The following is a 24871-nucleotide window of genomic DNA, read 5'->3' on the forward strand; positions in this document are numbered from 1 at the left end:
TATATTTACTATGGTGCGGGTTTATAGAAGTGAAGATGTTGCCCAAAGCGACCACTCAGATCCTACTTATCATTTATCTAGCACCTTCTACAAGATAATAGCTATAATCTGGTTGCTGTGGGTAACATTTCCAGTTCTAGAAACCCACACCTTAGTAAATATATCCCTAAGGAGTATATTTAGCAAGGTGCTGGTTTCTAGAAGTGGAAATGTGGCCCATAGCAACCTATCAGATCCTACTTCTCATTTATCTAGCACCTTCTAGAAGATAATAGCTAAAATCTGAGTGGTTGCTATAGGCAACTTATCCACTTTTATAAACCCACACCTTAGTAAATATACTCCTTACAGTATATGAATGAAAACAAATTTCACCTCTAGGTCCATACACTGAGAGTAGATTGTCATCCAGTAAGAAATTGGGTGTCAAATGAATGTATCTTCCTGGTTCTCCACAAAGTCCATACTGTAACGTGTAAGGGTCATCTCCATATTGCAGGTAGGGGTTAGCAATAATTATGTCTGCCTAGTGAATTGAAACACATATACACAACATTCAGTTAAAACATATGTTTCCTTCACCTCCTCCAACCCTAACATGCTACAGGGAGCAAATCCGGCTTCAAAAGCCATAGATACATTACTCAAGGCCCTTCAGGTTCGCCACCTCAAAATGAAATGCATTTACTCCATTCTTCTCTCGACTTCAAGAGAACGGAGGACATTTTATATGGCTGTAGTGACATAAAATTCTGAATAGCAGGCTGAATGAAGCAGCTGGAGAAGTGGTAGTATCCATGGTAACGATGGGCCTATGAGGTGACTGAGGAGTCTGTTGATGGGAGGGGCTTAGGCCTTATAAGGAGAGGACTGATTAGGTTCTCCCTCCTTTTTCCTCAGTGAAAATTGAACAGTGAAGTGCTCTGCATTTGTTTTGTACTAACTGTGTATTATTTGTGATTTTGTGGTGTTTTTCTTCTCATTTCCTTTCCATCTTTACTAATCTTTAAGCTTTTCATCCTCCTTTTATTCTTGAACTTTCTCTTATTTATCTTTCCTATCTTTTAACATGCCGAGGCCCAGTCGTGCTGTGCGGCCCCCTGTTCGTTTTATCGACAGTGGGGTAAGGGATGCTGCTGGCTTAGTGTCAGGTAGTGGACAGCAGCGGTCATTACAGACAAGAAGTCAGGCTGGGAATAATGTTCGTAATGCCGCCACCAGGGGTCGGGCTCGACAGCCTGAGAGAATTTTGGCGGGCGAAGGTGCGTCACACAGAGGCCGGGTCAGTAACGCGTTGGTGACACGAGCTGCTGTTGTGAGTGACAATTCTAGAAACTTCTCAAAGGAACCGGTTTCCGTGAATAACATGTCGCGAAGTGTGGGGGCTATGGCGGAGTCGCCGAGCGGGGTGTTAAGGAGAATTTTAACATCCCGAGGTGTTACCTCAGGAGTTCATGTGCCGGAGGTACGCCGCGGTCGCCCCGTGGGCCCGCGGGGGTCCGTGGCTGCCAGAGGTGGTCGAAGAAGTTCGATTCTTACTAGAGGTGAGCACATTGGGAGATGTACAAGATTACAAGAGTCGGTGCAAGGAGAGGGGGCACCCAACAGTGGTATTACAATGGGTTCGGTTAGTAATATAAACAACAGCGCTGACACGATTGTAGCGGGACAGGGCGCGAGCACATTGGGTATTAGTAATGCTGGAAGACAGCTTGTAAGGCCCGCCACGTGTAATATTAGGAGAAAAAGAGGAACTAGGGAGCTACGTGGTATGAGGGGCACAGTACCGGGGAGATCTGATGCTGATGCGGTATGCTTTGGAGGTAATGGAGCTGGATTCAATTCGTCTGAGGTAGCGTCTATATGCACCTCGGTCATATCAGCGCTGGTCCCGGTGCTGACTGCCAATAACGCTGAAAGGAATTTTTTGTGGTGGCAGAATTCTGCCGATTTGCAGAGGGATGGCGTTGATGAATCAGGGGCGGCTGTTTTACAGGCCAGATCGGGTGGAGGTAATAGGGGCAATAGGAATGTTAATGAATTTTTGGTAGATGTTTCTCCTTGCTTTTCTACAGAGGAGTCCCTTGCAGCCCCTGAGGTGCAGGACGATTCTGGGGAATCAGCTGCGGTGGTAGAGTGTGCCCTGGACGAGGGTGGTCGTTATGGTGAGTCGATGGTGCACCCGGCAGCGCGCCAGAATGATTCAGCGGTGGGGTCAGGTAACAGGGGCGCAGTCACAGATAAAGTATGTGGTAAAAAAGCGTCAAAAAAGCGTAAGCATAGGCGCAGAGGGCACAGGGACTCATCTACTTCTTCCTCTGAGTCCCCGGGTTCATGTGATAGCAGATGCAGGGGTTGCAATGGAAAAAATAAAAGGAAGCGTAGACATAGTAGCTCCAGCATGTCCTCGGAGGAGGGTCCTGAGGATTCTTTGCAATGCGCTAATACTGCAGTATTGAGAGGAGTTCGACCTAGAATTAGGGAGCGTATTAGACAAGGAAAATTCGTTAATATATTTGCTTTAACCAGCAAAGGGAGGAAAGCATTAGAAGAGGCGAAAAAGAAATCAGGTATAGGTGAGGAGGCTTATAAGTCTTACTCTAACTGGCAGAAGGGCATGCTTATCTTTGCAGCCTGTTATTTGGAATCCAGGCCTCAGGAGCACATGAACATAATTAAATATATGTATTTGCTACACGAATGGGCCAGATCCGGGCGCGGGACAGCTTGGAGGTCCTATGATGAGGAGTTTCGGAGAAAACAAAATGGGAAGGAGATTGTGGATTTTGGTAAAAAAGATGTGGAGATCTTTGTAGATGTTACCCAGCCTCTTAAGAGTGGTTTAGAGGGTCTGGTGGACAAACAAGGTAATTCCAGCAATAAATGGTTGTTGGGTAAGAATAGGACAGGCAAGTGCTATGCCTTCAATAATAGTCAATGTACCCTAGGGTTCAAGTGTCGTTTTCGTCATGCTTGTATCCGCTGTGAAGGAACACATCCCATAAAAAACTGCCAGCAAACAGTTAGTGGAAGAGGTAGTGGGCAAAAGCAGGATCAACGAATCCCAGCTGCGGCAGTGTCCAAGTAGGGCACTTGCTCCAGTTAAGTTAACAGGTTTACAATTTACGTGTGGCTTGCAGTTTACAGTTTATAAAAAAAAAAAAAAAAAATTTATAAAGAAGTTGCATTGGGTAGGATGGTAGGTCTTTTTAGTTGCCCTCCATTGCCTTATTTAATTTTTTTCACAGTTGGGGTTGTTCTTAAAAAGATTCCAGGTAAATTCCGGCTAATTTAGCATTCATCATTTCCAGTAGCATGTTTTAGGTAGGTTGTTCTCTGCCCCATGGCAAAAAATTTTGGGTGGAAAGGGGTCTCATTAGTAACTTGCGCTAAGCATGTTCCGGGCATTGGAAACGGAGTGGCAGATGCGCTATCGCGTTCTAGTGTCACAGGTTTAGGGTGCTAGCTCCGGATGCGAAGGTATCTGGTGACCCTTGCCCGTCTTATGCCTGGCAGGTTATACGCCCGGATTGGAGGGCTTAGCTTTTCGAGCCCTGGCTCCCTCCACTCTTCGAGGGTACAAAAATGCCATGGGAGAGTGGGAAAGATATGTGCGCCTGCATCAAGATCAAGGTAAGACCGATTACGCAATGTTATTGGATTATGTGTGGGAATGTTTTAGAGCAGGCAGACCAAGAGGGTTCGTAACACGTTTACTGTCTGCTCTTTCTTATTTCTTGAGACTTTATGGCCGGCATGATTTTACTAAATCTTTCTTTCTAGCAAAGATTCTTACAGGTTGGGCTCGAGTTATGCCCCCTGTACAAGATGCACGTAGACCAATAACTATTTCAATATTGCGGCGCATGGCGGTCGTGTTGCAGGATGTCTGTGCATCTGATTACGAAACACTTTTATTTACATTGTGTTTCGTCATGGCCTTTTTTGGGGCCTTTAGAGTCAGTGAACTGGTGGCTGCTTCGAAATCAGCAAGGTCACCTATGCTTCGTGAACACGTGTCATTGGAAGAGGGAGGCTTATGGTGCAAAGTACAACGTTCCAAAACGGACCAATTGGGCAAAGGTTGTTGGGTTGTTTTGAATTGTGTTGATGACATAGAGATTTGTCCTGTGTCTTTGGCGAGGATTTATTTGAAGACAAGGTCTGATGTGCCAGGTCCATGGTTGCAGCATTTGGATGGTATGCCGGTGACTCAATTTCAATTTAGATGGGTGATGGAACGTTGTATTTGCACGATGGGTTTGCCGGTATCGAGATATGGTACCCATTCGTTTCGAATAGGTGCGGCGACAACAGCAGCTGCGGAAGGCTGTTCGAGCGGGCAAATTAGAGCCTTGGGAAGGTGGAAGTCTGATGTATTTCGGAAATATATCAGGTTTTGACCTGTTTTAAAAAAAAAAAAAATCAGACTTGAGGTTTCAGCCACTCGCCATATTTGGGGGTCTTGAGGAATTTTTTATCCTGTCAGGTGCCTTAAGCCTGGGGGTTCAAACCCGCCTGGCAGGTGTGTTTTTCGCCTCTCGTCAAGTCTGATCCCCCCCCCCCCCCCTTATCTAACTCCCTTTGTAAAAGGAGAACAATTCTCTTCAAAAATTATCACATTAGAGGCCAAATTAAAATATGTAATAAATAAATGTTAAACCATTTTAGCAAGATTTTAAAGGGATGTTTTTGGGGTAATGTTGTTGCAAGATTTTTGTTTTAGGGGTTTTTTGTTCAATAAGTTTTGTGAATGTTTTTGTATTTTCAGATTTGCGCTTGGATGAGTGTCCGATTTGGATCATGGGGCACTCATACATTTATTATGGTGAAAGGTCTGGTGTTGAGTGCCTTCAGTCCCCGGAAGCTAATCTGGTCAGATGGATTGGAGTGAGGGGACTTCGGTGGGAGCAAGTCATCCCGCTTTTTTGGCAGCAAGTGGAGAGGTCGGGATACCCCCTGAGGGTGGTGTTCCATGTTGCTGGAAATGATCTGACCAGGAGGTCTGGTTTAGATCTTCGGAAAACCATAGTTAGGGATGTAGTTAGTCTACAGAACAGGCTGTGTTTTTTGAGTGTAGGTTGGTCGGAGATAATCCCTCGTTTAGTGTGGAGGGGTGCAGACAGACCCGCTGCCATTGAGTTGATCCGGCGCCGGATCAATTCTGTGGTTGGCAGAGCTGTTAGCGAAAATTGGGGGTTTGTGGTCCCACATCCCTCAATTTCAGTTTCTGCTCCTCATCTTTATATGGCCGATGGTGTCCATCTGAATTTGAGGGGTATTGAAATTTTTATGGGTGATTTGTGGTTAGCAATTTTTTCTCAGGAGTTTTATTGATAGGTTGAAGGGTTTTAGGAGTAGTTAGGGTTAGTTTGTAAGGTAGAGGTATGGTGGTGGGGTTTCGTTGAAACTGTGGCGGGTTGGGACGGCCTTAAATTGTGGCTGTAATTTAAAGAGTTTTATAGGTGCTCAGGAGATGTGAAGGTGGTGGAGTTTGATACATTACGGGGCCGGAGTTCCATCGGACCAGGTGGGCTTCGGTCTCCGGTGGAGTTTGTACACACCTGAGCACCTTTGGGTGGAAGTTGGGGAATACCTTGAGTGGAGAGTTGGCCACGGTATTCCCGATAAGGAGAAAGAACACAAGGGGTGGCAAATGGCCCATGGTGGCCCCTTGTGATGAGTGGGGGGCTGGGCTGAAATTGGGCCCCTTAAGAGCCTCCCCTTGGGATGTATGGGGGCTGGGCTGAAATTGGGCCCTTAATAACCCCCATTTGTTATGCGATGGAGGCCGGGCTGAAGTTGGGCCCTTGCCTCCTCTTGTGTTGTTATCAGCCACAGTTAAAAGGGTAGAATAAATAGGGACATTTAAATAGGCCGTCCCTCCTTGCCACCATACCATTTGGTTAATAAAAGCTGACAATTTTATTGGCAAACATATCCTGGTGTCAGTGTCAGTTATTTCTTTATGGATTTTGGTGTATGCGCATGAATGAAGAACAGTCTATGATAGACATTTTAAGAGAACGGAGGACATTTTATATGGCTGTAGTGACATAAAATTCTGAATAGCAGGCTGAATGAAGCAGCTGGAGAAGTGGTAGTATCCATGGTAACGATGGGCCTATGAGGTGACTGAGGAGTCTGTTGATGGGAGGGGCTTAGGCCTTATAAGGAGAGGACTGATTAGGTTCTCCCTCCTTTTTCCTCAGTGAAAATTGACCCACCCACCCGCCCTTGAGGAGTTTATTATTGGTGTCGGCTTGGCGGGTTGGGACGGCCTTAAATTGTGGCTGTAATTTAAAGAGTTTTATAGGTGCTCAGGAGATGTGAAGGTGGTGGAGTTTGATACATTACGGGGCCGGAGTTCCATCGGACCAGGTGGGCTTCGGTCTCCGGTGGAGTTTGTACACACCTGAGCACCTTTGGGTGGAAGTTGGGGAATACCTTGAGTGGAGAGTTGGCCACGGTATTCCCGATAAGGAGAAAGAACACAAGGGGTGGCAAATGGCCCATGGTGGCCCCTTGTGATGAGTGGGGGGCTGGGCTGAAATTGGGCCCCTTAAGAGCCTCCCCTTGGGATGTATGGGGGCTGGGCTGAAATTGGGCCCTTAATAACCCCCATTTGTTATGCGATGGAGGCCGGGCTGAAGTTGGGCCCTTGCCTCCTCTTGTGTTGTTATCAGCCACAGTTAAAAGGGTAGAATAAATAGGGACATTTAAATAGGCCGTCCCTCCTTGCCACCATACCATTTGGTTAATAAAAGCTGACAATTTTATTGGCAAACATATCCTGGTGTCAGTGTCAGTTATTTCTTTATGGATGTTGGTGTATGCGCATGAATGAAGAACAGTCTATGATAGACATTTTAACCACATCACAATGGGAAACACTATTTTCGAAGTGGAAAACCGATTTACCTGCTTTAATGGATTTAACTGATATTACTGACTCTCGTGAAAGATCTTTCAAACTCCTATATTCTTAGTATCTACAGGAAGTACTGTACATCTGCGTACCATTCGCAGGACATATATCACCCCTTTACAACGTAAGCACATGTTTCAAAAAGAATCTGGTGATTGTATTAAGTGTGGAATGTCCTCTGCCTCATTCATGCATTGCATGTGGGACTGCAGAAAACGTAAACGATTTTGGGTTAAACTTTTAGCATATGTCAGTCAATTATTTTCACTTCGATTGAACCCTGATCCATTAGCTTGCCTATACTTAAACTTCAAAGGCTGGTCCTTAGAACCTAACAAACATGTTATACTACCACTACTTTGTACTGTATCAACGCTTGGTAAAAAATGTATTTTGATTCACTGGGTAAAACGTTCCGCTCCTTCCTTGTCGGAGGTGAAACACAAGCTACTTCAACTCTTCTATTATGATAGGAAAACCCTCTGCATAGACTCTGAAAATGGGACACATCAATTATTTTCTAAATGGAGTGTCTATATTGATACCCTAGACCCCGTACCAAATCACATATCTTGAAAGTTTTAGATTGTAACATGCAACTTACCAGACATATATCTGTGATAGAATGTAATGACTGATTTCGCCCATTCTTCAATTTATGCTTCTTTTTATTGAATGAAAAGGTCAGGTATCTGCACCCATATGACAAAAGTCTAATGCTCCTCCTAATATCCCCCTACCCCCCTCTCCTATTTCCCTCCCTCATGTTCTTCCCGTTTGTATACCTTCCCCATCCCCTTTATTTTCTCTTTTACTTGTGAAGTGTTGTTACTATTGCGGTCATATTGTGATATAAACATAATAAACATAAAAGAAGATCACTGAACAAACTGCCACAGCCTTGAGTGTTTATAAGCAGCCTAGGCTTCATTGGAACAATTTTTGTCTTCTTTCTTGGCATTACAAAAGCCTACTAGTCTGCGTAACCTCTGTACTCTCTTGGATGGATGAACTCTTAACACAGGAAGTGTGACTAATTCTACCTCAGTTGCATAATACCGGTGACTCCACAGTTAACAATCTTAAGAGTCATGATTCTACATTCTCTTGCTTGTCACTATATACTGAACCTTACATATATTGTCCAACATATCTCATTTAATATTGTCCTATTATCCCATACTTATGTTTGGAGATTTTTGAACCGTATATTTCTCTGCTTTATACCGCACCTTGGTGGTCATTCCGAGTAGTTCTCTAGCTGTTTTCGTTCGCAGTGCAACGATTAGGTAAAAAAGCGGCACTTCTGCGCATGCGTATGCGGCGCAATGCACATGCACGACGTACTTTCACAACAGCCGAAGTAGTTTCACACAAGGTCTAGCAACGCTTTTCAGTCGCACTGCTGGCCGCAGAGTGATTGACAGGAAGTGGGTGTTTCTTGGAGGTAACTGACCATTTTCAGGGAGTGTGTGGAAAAACGCAGGCGTGTCCGATACAAACGCAGGCGTGCCTGGGGAAACGCAGGCGTGGCTGGCCGAACGCAGGGCGTGTACGTGACGTCAAAACAGGAACTAAACAGTCTGTAGTGATCGCAAGCTAGGAGTAAGTCTCGAGCTGCTCAGAAACTGCACAATCTTTTTTTGTAGCAGCGCTGCGATCCTTTCGTTCGCACTTCTGCTAAGCTCAGATACACTCGCAGGGGGCGGCGGCTTAGCGTTTGCACGGCTGCTAAAAGCAGCTAGCGAGCGAACAACTCGGAATGAGGGCCCTTGTTTCACTCTGCTTTTTCTTTATTGAAAAAATCCCAACAAATGTATTTAAAAAAACCAAAAACATGTTTCCTTATCCATAAATAATATCTTTAACGTTCTGCTATATGGTTACTATTTATTAGATATGTGCTGACATTAGTAAAATGGACTAAGGCCTAATACAGAGACATATACCAGTTCGCATAGTGTATGTTTACATATACTCGCTCTGCTTATGGCAGGAAAAAGGGCTCACCTAGAGATGTGCACCGGAAATTTTTCGGGTTTTGGTTTTGGGTTCGGTTCCGTGGCCGTGTTTTGGGTTCGAACGCGTTTTGGCAAAACCTCACCGAATTTTTTTTGTCGGATTCGGGTGTGTTTTGGATTCGGGTGTTTTTTTCAAAAAACCCTAAAAAACAGCTTAAATCATAGAACTTGGGGGTCATTTTGATCCCAAAGTATTATTAACCTCAATAACCATAATTTCCACTCATTTTCAGTCTATTCTGAACACCTCACACCTCACAATATTATTTTTAGTCCTAAAATTTGCACCGAGGTCGCTGGATGACTAAGCTCAGCGACCCAAGTGGCCGACACAAACACCTGGCCCATCTAGGAGTGGCACTGCAGTGTCACGCAGGATGGCCCTTCCAAAAAACACTCCCCAAACAGCACATGACGCAAAGAAAAAAAGAGGCGCAATGAGATAGCTGTGTGAGTAAGCTAAGCGACCCTAGTGGCCGACACAAACACCTGGCCCATCTAGGAGTGGCACTGCAGTGTCAGGCCGGATGGCCCTTCCAAAAAATACTCCCCAAACAGCACATAACGCAAAGAAGAAAAAAAAGAGGCGCAATGAGGTAGCTGTGTGACTAAGATAAGTGACCCTAGTGGCCGACACAAACACCTGGCCCATCTAGGAGTGGCACTGCAGTGTCACGCAGGATGGCCCTTCCAAAAACACTCCCCAAACAGCACATGACGCAAAGAAAAAAAGAGGCGCAATGAGGTAGCTGTGTGAGTAAGCTAAGCGACCCTAGTGGCCGACACAAACACCTGGCCCATCTAGGAGTGGCACTGCAGTGTCAGGCCGGATGGCCCTTCCAAAAAATACTCCCCAAACAGCACATGACGCAAAGAAGAAAAAAAAGAGGCGCAATGAGGTAGCTGTGTGACTAAGATAAGTGACCCTAGTGGCCGACACAAACACCTGGCCCATCTAGGAGTGGCACTGCAGTGTCAGGCAGGATGGCCCTTCCAAAAAACACTCCCCAAACAGCACATGACGCAAAGAAAAATGAAAGAAAAAAGAGGTGCAAGATGGAATTGTCCTTGGGCCCTCCCACCCACCCTTATGTTGTATAAACAGGACATGCACACTTTAACCAACCCATCATTTCAGTGACAGGGTCTGCCACACGACTGTGACTGAAATGACGGGTTGGTTTGGACCCCCACCAAAAAAGAAGCAATTAATGTCTCCTTGCACAAACTGGCTCTACAGAGGCAAGATGTCCACCTCATCATCATCCTCCGATTCATCACCGTGTACATCCCCCTCCTCACAGATTATCAATTCGTCCCCACTGGAATCCACCATCACAGCTCCCTGTGTACTTTGTGGAGGCAATTGCTGCTGGTGAATGTCTCCATGGAGGAATTGATTATAATTAATTTTAATGAACATCATCTTCTCCACATTTTCTGGAAGTAACCTCGTACGCCGATTGCTGACAAGGTGAGCGGCGGCACTAAACACTCTTTCGGAGTACACACTTGTGGGAGGGCAACTTAGGTAGAATACAGCCAGTTTGTGCAAGGGCCTCCAAATTGCCTCTTTTTCCTGCCAGTATACGTACGGACTGTCTGACGTGCCTACTTGGATGCGGTCACTCATATAATCCTCCACCATTCTTTCAATGGTGAGAGAATCATATGCAGTGACAGTAGACGACATGTCCGTAATCGTTGTCAGGTCCTTCAGTCCGGACCAGATGTCAGCATCAGCAGTCGCTCCAGACTGCCCTGCATCACCGCCAGCGGTTGGGCTCGGAATTCGTTTCCTCGCACCCCCAGTTGCGGGAGAATGTGAAGGAGGAGATGTTGACAGGTCGCGTTCCGCTTGACTTGACAATTTTCTCACCAGCAGTTCTTTGAACCCCTGCAGACTTGTGTCTGCCGGAAAGAGAGATACAACGTAGGTTTTAAATCTAGGATCGAGCACGGTGGCCAAAATGTAGTGCTCTGATTTCAACAGATTGACCACCCGTGAATCCTTGTTAAGCGAATTAAGGGCTCCATCCACAAGTCCCACATGCCTAGCGGAATCGCTCAGTGTTAGCTCCTCCTTCAATGTCTCCAGCTTCTTCTGCAAAAGCCTGATGAGGGGAATGACCTGACTCAGGCTGGCAGTGTCTGAACTGACTTCACGTGTGGCAAGTTCAAAAGGTTGCAGAACCTTGCACAACGTTGAAATCATTCTCCACTGCGCTTGAGACAGGTGCATTCCACCTCCTATATCGTGGTCAGTTGTATAGGCTTGAATGGCCTTTTGCTGCTCCTCCAACCTCTGAAGCATATAGAGGGTTGAATTCCACCTCGTTACCACTTCTTGCTTCAGATGATGGCAGGGCAGGTTCAGGCGTTTTTGGTGTTGCTCCAGTCTTCTGTACGTGGTGCCTGTACGCCGAAAGTGTCCCGCAATTCTTCTGGCCACCGACAGCATCTCTTGCACGCCCCTCTCGTTTTTTAAATAATTCTGCACCACCAAATTCAAGGTATGTGCAAAACATGGGACGTGCTGGAATTTGCCCATATTTAATGCACACACAATATTGCTGGCGTTGTCCGATGCCACAAATCCACAGGAGAGTCCAATTGGGGTAAGCCATTCTGCGATGATCTTCCTCAGTTGCCGTAAGAGGTTTTCAGCTGTGTGCGTATTCTGGAAAGCGGTGATACAAAGCGTAGCCTGCCTAGGAAAGAGTTGGCGTTTGCGAGATGCTGCTACTGGTGCCGCCGCTGCTGTTCTTGCGGCGGGAGTCAATACATCTACCCAGTGGGCTGTCACAGTCATATAGTCCTGAGTCTGCCCTGCTCCACTTGTCCACATGTCCGTGGTTAAGTGGACATTGGGTACAACTGCATTTTTTAGGACACTGGTGAGTCTTTTTCTGAGGTCTGTGTACATTTTCGGTATCGCCTGCCTAGAGAAATGGAACCTAGATGGTATTTGGTACCGGGGACACAGTACCTCAATCAAGTCTATAGTTGGCTCTGCAGTAATGATGGATACCGGAACCACCATGCATTGGAGGAATCCCAGGCAGGAGAGGACTCGTCAGAATTGCCAGTGACATGGCCTGCAGGACTATTGGCATTCCTGGGGAAGGAGGAAATTGACACTGAGGGAGTTGGTGGGGTGGTTTGCGTGAGCTTGGTTACAAGAGGAAGGGATTTACTGGTCAGTGGACTGCTTCCGCTGTCGCCCAAAGTTTTTGAACTTGTCACTGACTTATGATGAATGCGCTGCAGGTGACGTATAAGGGAGGATGTTCCGAGGTAGTTAACGTCCTTACCCCTACTTATTACAGCTTGATAAAGGCAACACACGGCTTGACAAATGTTGTCCGCATTTCTGTTGAAATACTTCCACACCGAAGAGCTGATTTTTTTTGTATTTTCACCAGGCATGTCAATGGCCATATTCCTCCCACGGACAACAGGTGTCTCCCCGGGTGCCTGACTTAAACAAACCACCTCACCATCAGAATCCTCCTTGTCAATTTCCTCCCCAGCGCCAGCAACACCCATATCCTCCTCATCCTGGTGTACTTCAACACTGACATCTTCAATCTGACTATCAGGAACTGGACTGCGGGTGCTCCTTCCAGCACTTGCAGGGGGCGTGCAAATGGTGGAAGGCGCATGCTCTTCACGTCCAGTGTTGGGAAGGTCAGGCATCGCAACCGACACAATTGGACTCTCCTTGTGGATTTGTGATTTCGAAGAACGCACAGTTCTTTACTGTGCTTTTGCCAGCTTAAGTCTTTTCATTTTTCTAGCGAGAGGCTGAGTGCTTCCATCCTCATGTGAAGCTGAACCACTAGCCATGAACATAGGCCAGGGCCTCAGCCGTTCCTTGCCACTCCGTGTGGTAAATGGCATATTGGCAAGTTTACGCTTCTCCGACGATTTTATTTTAGATTTTTGAGTCCTTTTTTTACTGATATTTGGTGTTTTGGATTTTACATGCTCTGTACTATGACATTGGGCATCGGCCTTGGCAGACGACGTTGATGGAATTTCATCGTCTCGGCCATGACTAGTGGCAGCAGCTTCAGCACGAGGTGGAAGTGGATCTTGATCTTTCCCTATTTTTGGAACCTCAACATTTTTGTTCTCCATATTTTAATAGGCACAACTAAAAGGCACCTCAGGTAAACAATGGAGATGGATGGATACTAGTATACTTATGGATGACGAGTGACTGACGACACAGAGGTAGCTACAGCCGTGGACTACCGTACTGCGTCTGCTAGTATAGAGATGATAATGATATAAAAAATATATATATATCACTTCTGCAGGTATATATAATATAATGACGGACCTGCTGGACACTGTCAGCAGACTCCTAAACTACTAGTATGAAGAAGATAGAAAAAAAAACCCCACCACAGGTAGGTATACAATTATGGACGAGCACTGACGACACAGAGGTAGCTGCAGCCGTGGACTACCGTACTGCGTCTGCTAGTATAGAGATGATAATGATATAAAAAATATATATATATCACTACTGCAGGTATATATAATATAATGACGGACCTGCTGGACACTGTCAGCAGACTCCTAAACTACTAGTATGAAGAAGATAGAAAAAAAAAACCCCACCACAGGTAGGTATACAATTATGGACGAGCACTGACGACACAGAGGTAGCCACAGCCGTGGACTACCATACTGCGTCTGATAATATAGAGATGATAAAGATGATAGAGATGAACAAAAAAAATATAACACTACTGCAGGTAAATATTTATATAATATAATGAATGACGGACTTGCTGGACACTATCAGCAGAATGCGTTTATAGAATAAAAAAGAAAAAACACCACAGGAGTGTTTAACTTTTTCAGGCAGACAATATACTGGTGGTCACTGGTCAGTCACACTGGCAGCAAAAGTGTGCACTGTACTCCTGCTATAACTGCACCCCAGTCTCCCCCACAATTCAGCTGTGTGAGCAGTGAGCACTCAGCACAGTCAGATATACATAGATGATATTATCATGCAGCACACTGAGGCTGAGCACAGATATGGTATGTGACTGTGTATCGTTTTTTTTCAGGCAGAGAACGGATTATATTAAATAATAAATAAAACTGGTGGTGGTCACTAGTAACTATCAGCAAAACTCTGCACTCTGAGTACTCCCTAATGCTCCCCAAAATTACTAAGTAATCAACTCAAGTGTCTCTATCTATTCTAACGGAGAGGACGCCAGCCACGTCCTCTCCCTATCAATCTCAATGCACGTGTGAAAATGGCGGCGACGCGCGGCTCCTTTTATAGAATCCGAGTCTCGCGATAGAATACGAGCCTCGCGAGAATCCGACAGCGGGATGATGACGTTCGGGCGCGCTCGGGTTAGCCGAGCAAGGCGGGAAGATCCGAGTCTGCCTCGGACCCGTGCAAAAAGGCTGAAGTTCGGGGGGGTTCGGATTCCGAGGAACCGAACCCGCTCATCTCTAACTCATATACGCCTTTGCAGATTACAAATAAAAGAACAAGATGTACATCTGCACAGATCACAAATAAACCATCTCTTCATGGTATGTTGTATTATACTTAATAATATAAATTATTGCAGTGCTACATAAAGAATATACGTAGTCAGGGGTGTAGCGAGGGTGGCTCCAGTGGAGCGTGAGCTCCGGGCACCAAAAAGTTAGAGGGCTCTCTGCCGCCCACCACCCCCCATTCCTTTGGGCCACTGTACTGGCAACCGCAGTGCAGGAGGAGGGGAAGCAGAGGGGGTACACACTGACTCGGAAACTAGGTAGGGGACAGGGCAGGCCAGAGGCGATAGCGGGAGAGGCTGACAGCTTTGGCCACCTTTATAGTGCTGTGAGGCAGTAATACTAACCATTAAACCGTCCGTACTGCCATGCCCCTATATTGTTGTTGCAAGCCTTCAGCACGCACTGAGCCTATTTTAAACATGGGGGAAACCCAAAGGAAACTTTTGCCCTGAGCTCCACAAGGTCTGGAATCGGCCCTGTCACCAATTTAGGATTTTAAAATATTGTTTCTTTTCAAATGTAACATGCCACCACATGTTGATGTTGGCTAGGCCCCCAATTCAGTACAGGGGAAGGGGGAGCCAAAACATGCCCTTGCTCCGGGTACCATGGTGCCTAGCTACACCTCTGTACGTAGTAGAACTAAGTAAAAGCAGACAAAGTATTCTATTACTGTCTACTCATAGACTGCTCTATATGATGTAATAACTGTCACAATAATAATCTTCTTGCGATCCTCCATTTGTATTAAAATTTACTTTTATTATGTTTATTTTAAAATTCAATCTTAACGCATGTAACGCATATGTGAGAATGCGAATAGATGTTAAAATAAAATAAAAATGTATAACTTCTGTCTCCTTTATTTCTCCTGTTTACTCACATCTGATCTTACGTTTATTGTTACTCACTAAAACAGTATATTGACTTGAGTAATGCAACCCATGCATCTATTGGATGAATCCCTTATTACCTTATGCTGTCTCTGGCGCCAATTCGCTGGACGGCAGATTCTGATGATCTGCAATTTCTTGGGGGATCAGCAAAATATAACATGTTAAAATTCCCTGATTCAAGAAATTCCAGTAATGTTTGCATTGGAATTGGCAAATTGAGAGATTGTCCAACATGTTAGATTTTGCCGATCACCCGACCCAGTCATCGCAGAACTAGGAATTACCCTAATTAATTGCTGATGTATGGGCCCTTTATAACTAATTTATATTGTTGTCTAACAGAGGAACGTCTTCTTATAATCTCTTTAGTGTACTGCAGATGTATAGGCAACTGTTATGATGTTAATATACAGCAATACTTTTCTGTAATAAACTCTTACAATGAGAATATATCTAGGGACTTATAATTATATGTAGTAGGATACTCTTCTTCTAAGTTCTGGATATAAGCATAGTATAACGCGTGAGAGAGCAGAAAGCGCAGTATGGCGCCTGAGAGAGGAGAAAGTGCAGTATGGTGTGTGAGAAAGCAGAAAGCGAAGTATGGTATCTGAGAACCGAAAAAGCACAGAACAGGGCCGCAACTAGGTGTGGGTGGATGGTGCTTCGCTCACAGCGCATTTGTGCTGTTGGCCTACCATCCACATCCTCTCTGATTGGCTACCCCCAGCTGCAGCGCTGGCTACTATAACAGGAGCGTTGCGCCCGGCTCCTCTGCTGGATGCACAGCTGCTATAGCTTGCTCCGTTACTCAGCCTCCCCATGTGCTCCACACTGCTCCTCCCCTCACTTGCAGCATTATCCCTGCACCAGTACCTGCTGGAGCAGAGAACCACACAGGGGATGTCAGGAGATGCACAGGGGATTCCGGGAGGACAGCTCTGATTCCATAGTGTGCTATAGCTGTCACCAGCACAGGGACATCCCCACGCCTCCGCCATGGCTGCCTGCACTCCAGCCATCATCACATAGGTACCGCTGTGTTTGTCTCTCTCCCCTCTCTCTCTCTCTCTCTCTCTCTCTCTCTCTCTCTCTCCTCTCTCCACTCCCCCCCTCCCACCCCTCCCTCTCTGTCTCCTTCCCACCACTCTTTCTGTCTCTCTACCTGCCACCTTTCTTTCTCCCTCCCAAGGTTATCTCTCACTCCCTCCCTCTCATTACTCTACATGGCGTAATGTGTAAAAGGGAACTCTACCTGCAATAATGAGTAAAAGGGACTCTTACCAGCCGTAATGAGTAAAAGGGGACTCTTACCTGCCGTAATGAGTAAAAGGTGACTCTTACCTGCCATAATGTGTAAAAGGAAGCTCTACCTGCTGTAATGTGTGATAGGGGACTTTACCTGGTGTAATGTGTGATAGGGGACTCTACCTGCTGTACTATGTAAAAGAGGACTCTACCTGGTGTAATGTGTAACAGGGGCTCTACCTAGAATAATGTGTAAAATGGGGATCTACCTGGTGTAATGTGTGAAAGGGGCTCTAGCTGGTGTAATGTGTAAAAGGGGCTCTACCTGGTGTAATGTGTAAAAGGGGCTGTACCTGGTGTAATGTGTGTAATTGGCGCTACTGTGTGGCATAATTTGAATAATGGAGGCTATTGTCCAGCGTAATATGAATGATATTATTTTGTGGCCATGCCCCTTCCTCATATGCCCCTATATATATTTTCACGCACCAAAGGCATGCACTGGCTATATTTTAAATATGTGGATATATGGTACTACAAGTTAACTCCAGCTGTACCGGTCTATTTAGCTACAAGCTATACCAGTCTCTGCACGTCTGCTATGAACTCCCCTGGGTTATTGAGAAACCACAATTGACTGGCGATGGCAGTGAACATAAAATTAAGTTTATATAGGGAATCACAAGAAACAGGGGTGTGCAGATAAACCAGTGATACAAAATGATACTTGACAAACAGATGGTCACGGGAGCAGGAATACTTGAAATGCAGATGCTGATGATGTAAATCAGGGGTCTTCAACCCGTGGCCCGCGGGCCACAGGTGGCCCGCTGCTATGGTTTCCATGGCCCGCCGACGCGCCCGCCCGCAGCGCACATATGAACACAAAAAAATTTTTTTTCCCTTTCCCGGAGTCATGTGACTCCCCCGCACTGTCACTGGTTGCCTGTGAAGAAGGGGAGTAGCTCCTCTTAGGCTGGTCAGTGGTCTGGTCACCCTTACTGTGTCTCCCTCCCTGTGTCTCCCTCCGCCTGCAGTGTTGAATAGGTGGGTGAGAGCGGCGGGGACCCGGCTGGGGGGGTGCGGCAAGTTACCATTGAGAGCAGGGGGCAGTGCGGGAACCCGGCGGGCGGGAGCGGAGGGGGTGCGGCAGCATGTATGCAGCCTGAGCATGGCTGTGTGCGGCGGGGACCCGGCGCGGGGGGGGGGGGGGGGGCTGCGGCAGGAGAATAAAAGTGTATAAGTGTTGAGGGCAGGGGGCAGTGCAGGAACCCGGCGTGCGGGAGCGGCGGGGACGGGGGTGCGGCAGCCTGAGCATGGCAGTGAATAAATTAGTATTGAGGGCAGGGGGCGTGGCGGGGGACCCAGCAGGGGGTGTATTAAGTATTAAGAGCAGAGATGGCAGGGAGCATGCTTTGACAATGCTGCTGTCTGTCTGTGATGGGGAGGAGGGAGGGTATGATAGCACCTATGTCTTGACATAGGCGCTATCATACCCTCCCTCCCCCCATCACAGACAGACAGCAGCAATATTGTGAAAGCATGCCCACATTATACCCACCAGTCCAGTGATACTGCCGTATGAGTCCAGTTCAGTGCTTACAGACCAACATCTTGAGAATACTCTGCGCATAGCGACTTCTAACATTGATGCCAACATCGACAAGCTGGCCAAGCAAAAACAATGCCAAGTTTCCCACTGATATGAACTTATTATAATAACAAAGGTAAAGTAGACCATGTTTCATTCATTAAATTACAATAATTATCTTTTGAAGTCTTTTTTATGGTCTTATGAGTCTAGAAAAGGTCTCATTACAATCATAAATTAAAATTTAGATTCTAAATACCGCAGTATAGCTTAGTGGCCCTCGGCTTCGTTTCATTTTTTTATGTGGCCCACACTGTCTTAAAGGTTGAAGACCCCTGATGTAAATGAATCACCAATTGGGCAGGTAACTAGTATGAATTATAAGCAAATAAAAGTCCAGAATCATAGCAGAATGCGAACAAGCTTGTATATACAGGGATGTCACATGCAGATAAACAGGAGTCTTGACATGAGTACAGAGTAAATAAATATCCTGAAAACATAAGATTATCCTGAACAGGTGAAGAAGTTCTTTAAGAGTTGCAGACCCGTAGCCAATACTGGTGGCCAAAATGAATAACAAATTAAGGAACCAGACTGAAAACATAAGAATGACATCCACATGACTAAAGGGCCGTACTGATGGGGAGATTACCCCAGAGATTTGTGCTGAGCGGTCTAGCACAGACCGCTCAGCACACATCTCTCCCTCCGCTCAGCCCAGCACGATGTGCTGAGTGAGGAAGGGGCGGATACGGGGGGGGCGCTCATTTCACCCAGCGGTGAAATGAGCGACCTGCTAGATTGTGCCTGCATGCAGGCCAATCTAGGGGGTAATTCCAAGTTGATCGCAGCAGGATTTTTGATAGCAATTGGGCAAAACCAAACCATGTGCACTGCAGGGGAGGCAGATATAACATGTGCAGAAAGAGTTAGATTTGGGTGGGTTATTTTATTTCTGTGCAGGGTAAATACTGGCTGCTTTATTTTTACACTACAAATTAGATTGCAGACTGAACACACCACACCCAAATCTAACTCTCTCTGCACATGTTATATCTGCCTCCCCTGCTGTGCACATGGTTTTGCCCAATTGCTAACTAACATCCTGCTGCGATCAACTTGGAATTACCCCCCTAGTACCGGCGAGAGCGACGTGTGGGACCGCGCATCGCTGTCGCCAGCACCCCTACACACAGAGCGATGTTCAGCTAATTTCTAAGCAATCTAGTTAGATTGCTTAGAAATTAGCTGAACATCGCTCCGTGTGTACCCCCCTTAACACAGACACCCAGATCTGAGGCAGTCAACATTAATGACCCAGCACTGAATGCTGGGCCCAGGGGGATTAAATAGAACAGGGACCAGGTGTTTTCATGCTGGTTATTAAATCAGAATACCTGATACCTGACCACAATTCCAAGACAGAACTGCAGTGTCTTAGGCAGAATCCAGAACTGCAGCACACAAACAAGCTCCATGGTGACACCTAGTGGTAGGGGAACACACTGCTGGGGAACAAAGCAAAATAACAGACAGAACAACATAACAACATCTTGCTGTTCCTGTCTGCTACTACTAGGCAACTCCAGTCTCCAGTGCTGTTCCTGTCTCCAGTGTTCTACAAGCTTCAAGTCTGTTCAGTTATTATATTTTGCAAGTTTTTGTATATTCCTGCTGTAGCTGATAGCTTCCCCAGTTTGCTTCTGTTTTGTGCAATACAGATTTCCTGTTGCCAGTCTCTGCCAGGGAAGTCTACAGTTATACTGCATTGCAGTGGCAAGTGTTCATCCCTCTGAGCTTAAGACTGGCCCTCATTCCGAGTTGTTCGCTCGCTAGCTGCTTTTAGCAGCATTGTACACGCTAGGCCTCCGCCCTCTAGGAGTGTATCTTAGCTTAGCAGAATAGCGAACGAAAGAGTGCATTTTTTGGCACACTCCCGGAAAACGCTCACTTACCACCCAGAAATGCCCCTTTCCTGTCAACCATTCACCGATCAGCAGTGCGACTGAAAAGCGTCGTACGAACACCAGCAAATCTACTAAGTTTTGTGTTAAATAACTTAGCGCATGCACGCTGTGTACCATGCGCATGCGCATTTAGCAACAGATCGCAGCATAGCGAAAATCGTCAACGAGTGGACAACTCGGAATGACCACCACTGTCTTTAGTTTCTTCTCTAATGTGGGTAAAAATCTTCTGCTCAGCTATCATATTCGATTGCTCTAAATTATATCTTCTACTGGCTCTAACATTGCATCATTAATTCTTTTGTACACTATCTATTCATAGGTTTCCACCTATCTTACCTGTGGACACTCCAAAACCACTTTGTGTAAACTCTCAGAGTCAATCTGAAATTAATATAAATTCACTCCAAATCCATTATAAACGCTCTATCGGCCGATACACCCACACTCCACTCACATGATCTTAACTAAATAAATGTAAGCTCTCATAAGCACTCCCTCTCCCTTCATGTGCTTTTCCCTCTTTAGACTCTCTTCAACTCCAATTGGTTTCTACCCCCCCTGGTGATTATTTAAGTGTCCTGTCCCTGATGCAGCAATGTTAATATGCCATGTATTTGTCCTACATTGTCCTGTACTGTTAGACGCTGCGGAACCCATTTTTCAAGCCTTGGAGAGTGATAAAGTTCCAACCAATAAGCTCATAACTTCCATGTCACAGGCTGTGTTTAAAAAATTACAGTTAGGAGCTGGTTGACTGGTACTTTATCACCGTGCTATTTATCACTCTCCAAGTGTTGATAAATCTGGGCCTTAATTTTAGATTAAATTTAAATAAACTAAAGTATTGTGGTAGAGGGAAAAGAACGGCATAACAATAAGCAAAAACTTTAACAAACGGAAATTCAAACAAGGGCCAACTTCCCACCTCACCAAGGATGAGGCCTTCTGCAGCCATCCTTGCCTAAACGACTTGCAAGGGAAGGATCGACTGCCCAACCCTTACAGGGACATAACCACCAATCGATGAGGCCATCCGCCCACATCGACTTGAGGCGGCAGCCCATCCATGGCAAAGGGCTCCACCTTGGCCGGTGGTGGCCCCTGCCCAATACTGGAATCCATGCCTAACCTTTACCATGAATGGAACTGCCCCCAGGGAAACAACCAAAAATTATTATAAAACCACCAACAGCCTGACACCAGCCACCAAAAAAAGCTGACACAAACTTAACCCCAAGAAAAATTCCAAGTAACGACCACAGCAGGAAGGACGGGTCGGTAAACATCCAAAAGAGAAGAGAGTCCCACACTTACAAATCAACTAACAAAAACCCACAGAACCTCCCATAACAACTGTTGGGACCAATCAAAACCTCACCATCTAAAACCAATGACTCCACACAAAAAACGTAACCCCTCAGTGTCGGAGTGCAAGTGAACAGGCCTGAAGGTTTTGACACTACTGTCATATATCATTCCCTCCTTGTTCTTTCTGAAATGCATTATATTGTAAATCGAAATTGTAAATCGAAACACTTAATCTGGCCCGAAAGAAATACTATGAAATTCACACACAATGTCACTTGGAAATTACATGAAATAGCTAGATACTGTATCAATATAAAATCACAATAAAATGAAAATAAAATAAAACCATTACAAAATATTATATAACACTTGGTAATCAAAATGGGTGTAGTATGGTATGCCGGCGGCCAGCATACCGACGCCGGAATCCCGACCGCCGGCATAACGACAGCTGGGTGAGCGCAAATGAGCCCCTTGCCACCCATCAAAATAAATAATGATATCACTGTGACATAATTAACATAAAATGCATTTCCTAAAAACTCATGTTATTATTATAGTATTCATAGCCAGGAGATCATGGTATAATCAATGTGAAATCATTATGAAAGTCATTATTGTAGTCTTAAAGTACTAATTCTGGAATACCAATATTGTTTATTCAAAACAAAATTGTTCTAAAATAAATTTTAGAATAGCTACTAATGCACTATGAAATGAATGTGAATATTCTATTATATTTAACATTTATGTCATTCATGGTTTTACATTTTTTTAGTATTTGAAAAGGATTTCTGTTTTACTGCCTTCTGAAACAGTATAACTCATTTCGCCACTTTCATTCATCTGCTAAATCCCCCCCAACCCTGGATATAATTGCAGGCAGTGTATTTTGAAGGGGTCTACTACCTTATGCCAGCTGTCGGGATATCGGCGCCCACATACCGGTGCCGGGATCCTGACCGCCGGCATGCCAGCAGCGGGGCGAGCGCAAAAGAGCCCCTTGCGGGCTCGCTGCGGGCATGGTGCATGCTATTTATTCTCCCTTCAGGGGTGTCATGGACCTCCAAAAGGGAGAATAGTTGTCAGTATGCCGGCTGTCGGGATACCGGAGCCAGAATACTGAGCACCGGGGTCCCGACAGCCGGCACATCAAATGCCTGCCATTTATAAATGTTACTCTATTCTCCACGTCTTGGACCAGTCTTGCAAATTAGAAATACGTAAGCCTACATGGAGGCAGAATATCTGAAAATACCCACTGTGTATTACTGTACAGTATGACACATCAAAGTAATGTAACAAAAAGGTTTATTTGCTTTCAACCTAAGAACCGCTCTTCACAGAATTATTAAACCTTTCTTTTAAAATACTACTCAGGTGATTCTCCTTTTTTAGCTTAAATTAATAATGTTAATGAGGAGATTCAGGGCTGCATTTATCACATGGGGCAATTTTGTGTGTTTAAAGCTTTTTTTTAAATAAATTTCATAGAAATATGCTTATCTGCAGAGGAGCAACATTATGGAGCAAAATATGCTCCTTTATAAGTTAAGGCGACAAGACCAGAAGTATATAGCTCTGTGCTTGTACAAAAATAAACCATGTTTTTGCCCTACATCACAAACTTAGGTGCAACAGTGTACAGTACCTACTTTACCAATGACCTACCGTGCCATACGTTTCTGTTGTTGGCTTTGTATAATTATTTACTTGTGTCCAAGTAGATGGCAGAAGGATTTTAACGCTTTTTATGAAAAGTCTTTTCCTGGTTGCCAGAAATAAATAATTTGTTGCTTCTTTTACCATATTCTAGAAATGAAAAAAGATAAATAAACAGATTCAACAGGAATGTTACATGTATGAAGTTCATTGTACTCACTGCACAATTGATATCTGGCCCCCTCAAAGCCCCCATGATCGCCTACATTTAAATTTTTATATATATATATATATATATATATATATACACATATACATACAGTAGTGCCGAGAGAGAGGGGGGAGAGGGTACAAATTACCCAGGCCCAGGTCTGATGGCTGGGCAAAGTGGGGGCACTGGGTTTCCTCCTCCTTAACTGGAAGCAGCAGGAATAGCTCTTCTCCTAAACCCAGCACACGCTGCTGACTGCTGGGTTGGAGTGTGGTCGTGGTGGCGCTTAAAATACAGATAAAAAATTCAAATAGGGGAGGTCACACCAACTGCAACCACAAACATCGCTGTCCGTGACTCATGGGCAGTTAGAGTGGCTCTCCTATTTGAAGTTTGGACTGTGCTGTAGCCCCATCTCTGCAACTGCCACAGGCAAGGAAGTCCAAGAGCAGAACATTTTGTACCTCATGGAATGGGTCATGTTAGAGGGTATGGGAATCACCTACCTTGCCGCCGGTATAGTACACCCGTCGGGATTCTGGCGACAGTGTTGTGACAGCCGGGATCCCGACAGGTGGTATGTTAACCGCATACCAACATGACACCCACACAGTAATTCTACAGTGCGTGACTTGGGGGAACTGCATGAAAAAGTGGAGAGATCTCAGAACGGTGGCAAATAACACTGGATAACGGTACAGAAGGCTGTTAGTAGCAATAAGCAAAGTACTTGAGGTTCTTAATAAGTGCCAATGGTAGATTAATACCTTTTTGACATCATCATGTCTGACTTTTGTGAGGAGTATGGTGAGAGGAGCTGCTCAGCCGCACTTCAGCATCCTCAGCCACTGTGAGTAAGGTAACTGTATGAATCTTAACAACAAGATATAAATCTGCACAGGATATAACAATTGTGATTCTATGAATTGATAATATTATAGAAACAACGTAAAAGCCTACTATAATAATAAGTTTGGCAAATGGTTGGTGGTGCTCCCGGGAAATAGTTATAACAACTATGAAACAACGGGTGTGGTCCTTTGAAGAGAAAAGGACAGAAAGACAACTGTATGCCTTTTCCAGGGCACACTTGAAATGATTTGAAAAAATGAAATTATTAAAATATAACTTTTATTATTATATACTTCCGGAACCGGAAGTGACGCGCGTTTCGCTCCGAGAGCTTGGTCACTCGGAGCGAAACGCGAGTCACTTCCGGTCCCGGCACCCGAACTTCTGGTCGCACGGACCGCGGCCGCCGGCACCTCACTCCTCGGCTCCTGCCTTGTCTCCTTGTTCACAGACATCCTCCCGAGGTTGGGTAAGACACCCACCGGCTATAGGCCGGAAAACAGGTTCCCTCACCCACCCGCAGTTCCTCCCCCTTTTTTTCAGCTGTAGGACCTACCACGTTTTTTTCCCGCTTAGCAGGGGACGTGGTAGGAGCTTTAGATTTTGGAATTATTCATATAATTTTTGCTCTGTATAT

The 24871-nt window shown here is 45.3% G+C and overlaps 1 protein-coding gene across 1 annotated transcript in view; it reads right to left on the reverse strand.

Annotated features, from left to right (window-relative positions):
- The window catches only part of LOC134958766 (calcium-activated chloride channel regulator 1-like), a 118027-nt gene that overhangs the window by 50916 nt on the left and 42240 nt on the right, over positions 1–24871 (reverse strand). Inside the window, exons 4-5 of the mRNA XM_063941502.1 lie at positions 23181–23321; positions 376–526 (exon numbers count right to left, since the gene is read on the reverse strand). Coding sequence (XP_063797572.1) covers positions 376–526; positions 23181–23321 — 292 coding nt within the window. The remainder of the gene's footprint in view (positions 1–375; positions 527–23180; positions 23322–24871) is intronic.

This window comes from Pseudophryne corroboree, chromosome 9 (assembly GCF_028390025.1).
Source record: "Pseudophryne corroboree isolate aPseCor3 chromosome 9, aPseCor3.hap2, whole genome shotgun sequence".
NCBI classification, from domain to species: Eukaryota; Metazoa; Chordata; class Amphibia; order Anura; family Myobatrachidae; genus Pseudophryne; species Pseudophryne corroboree.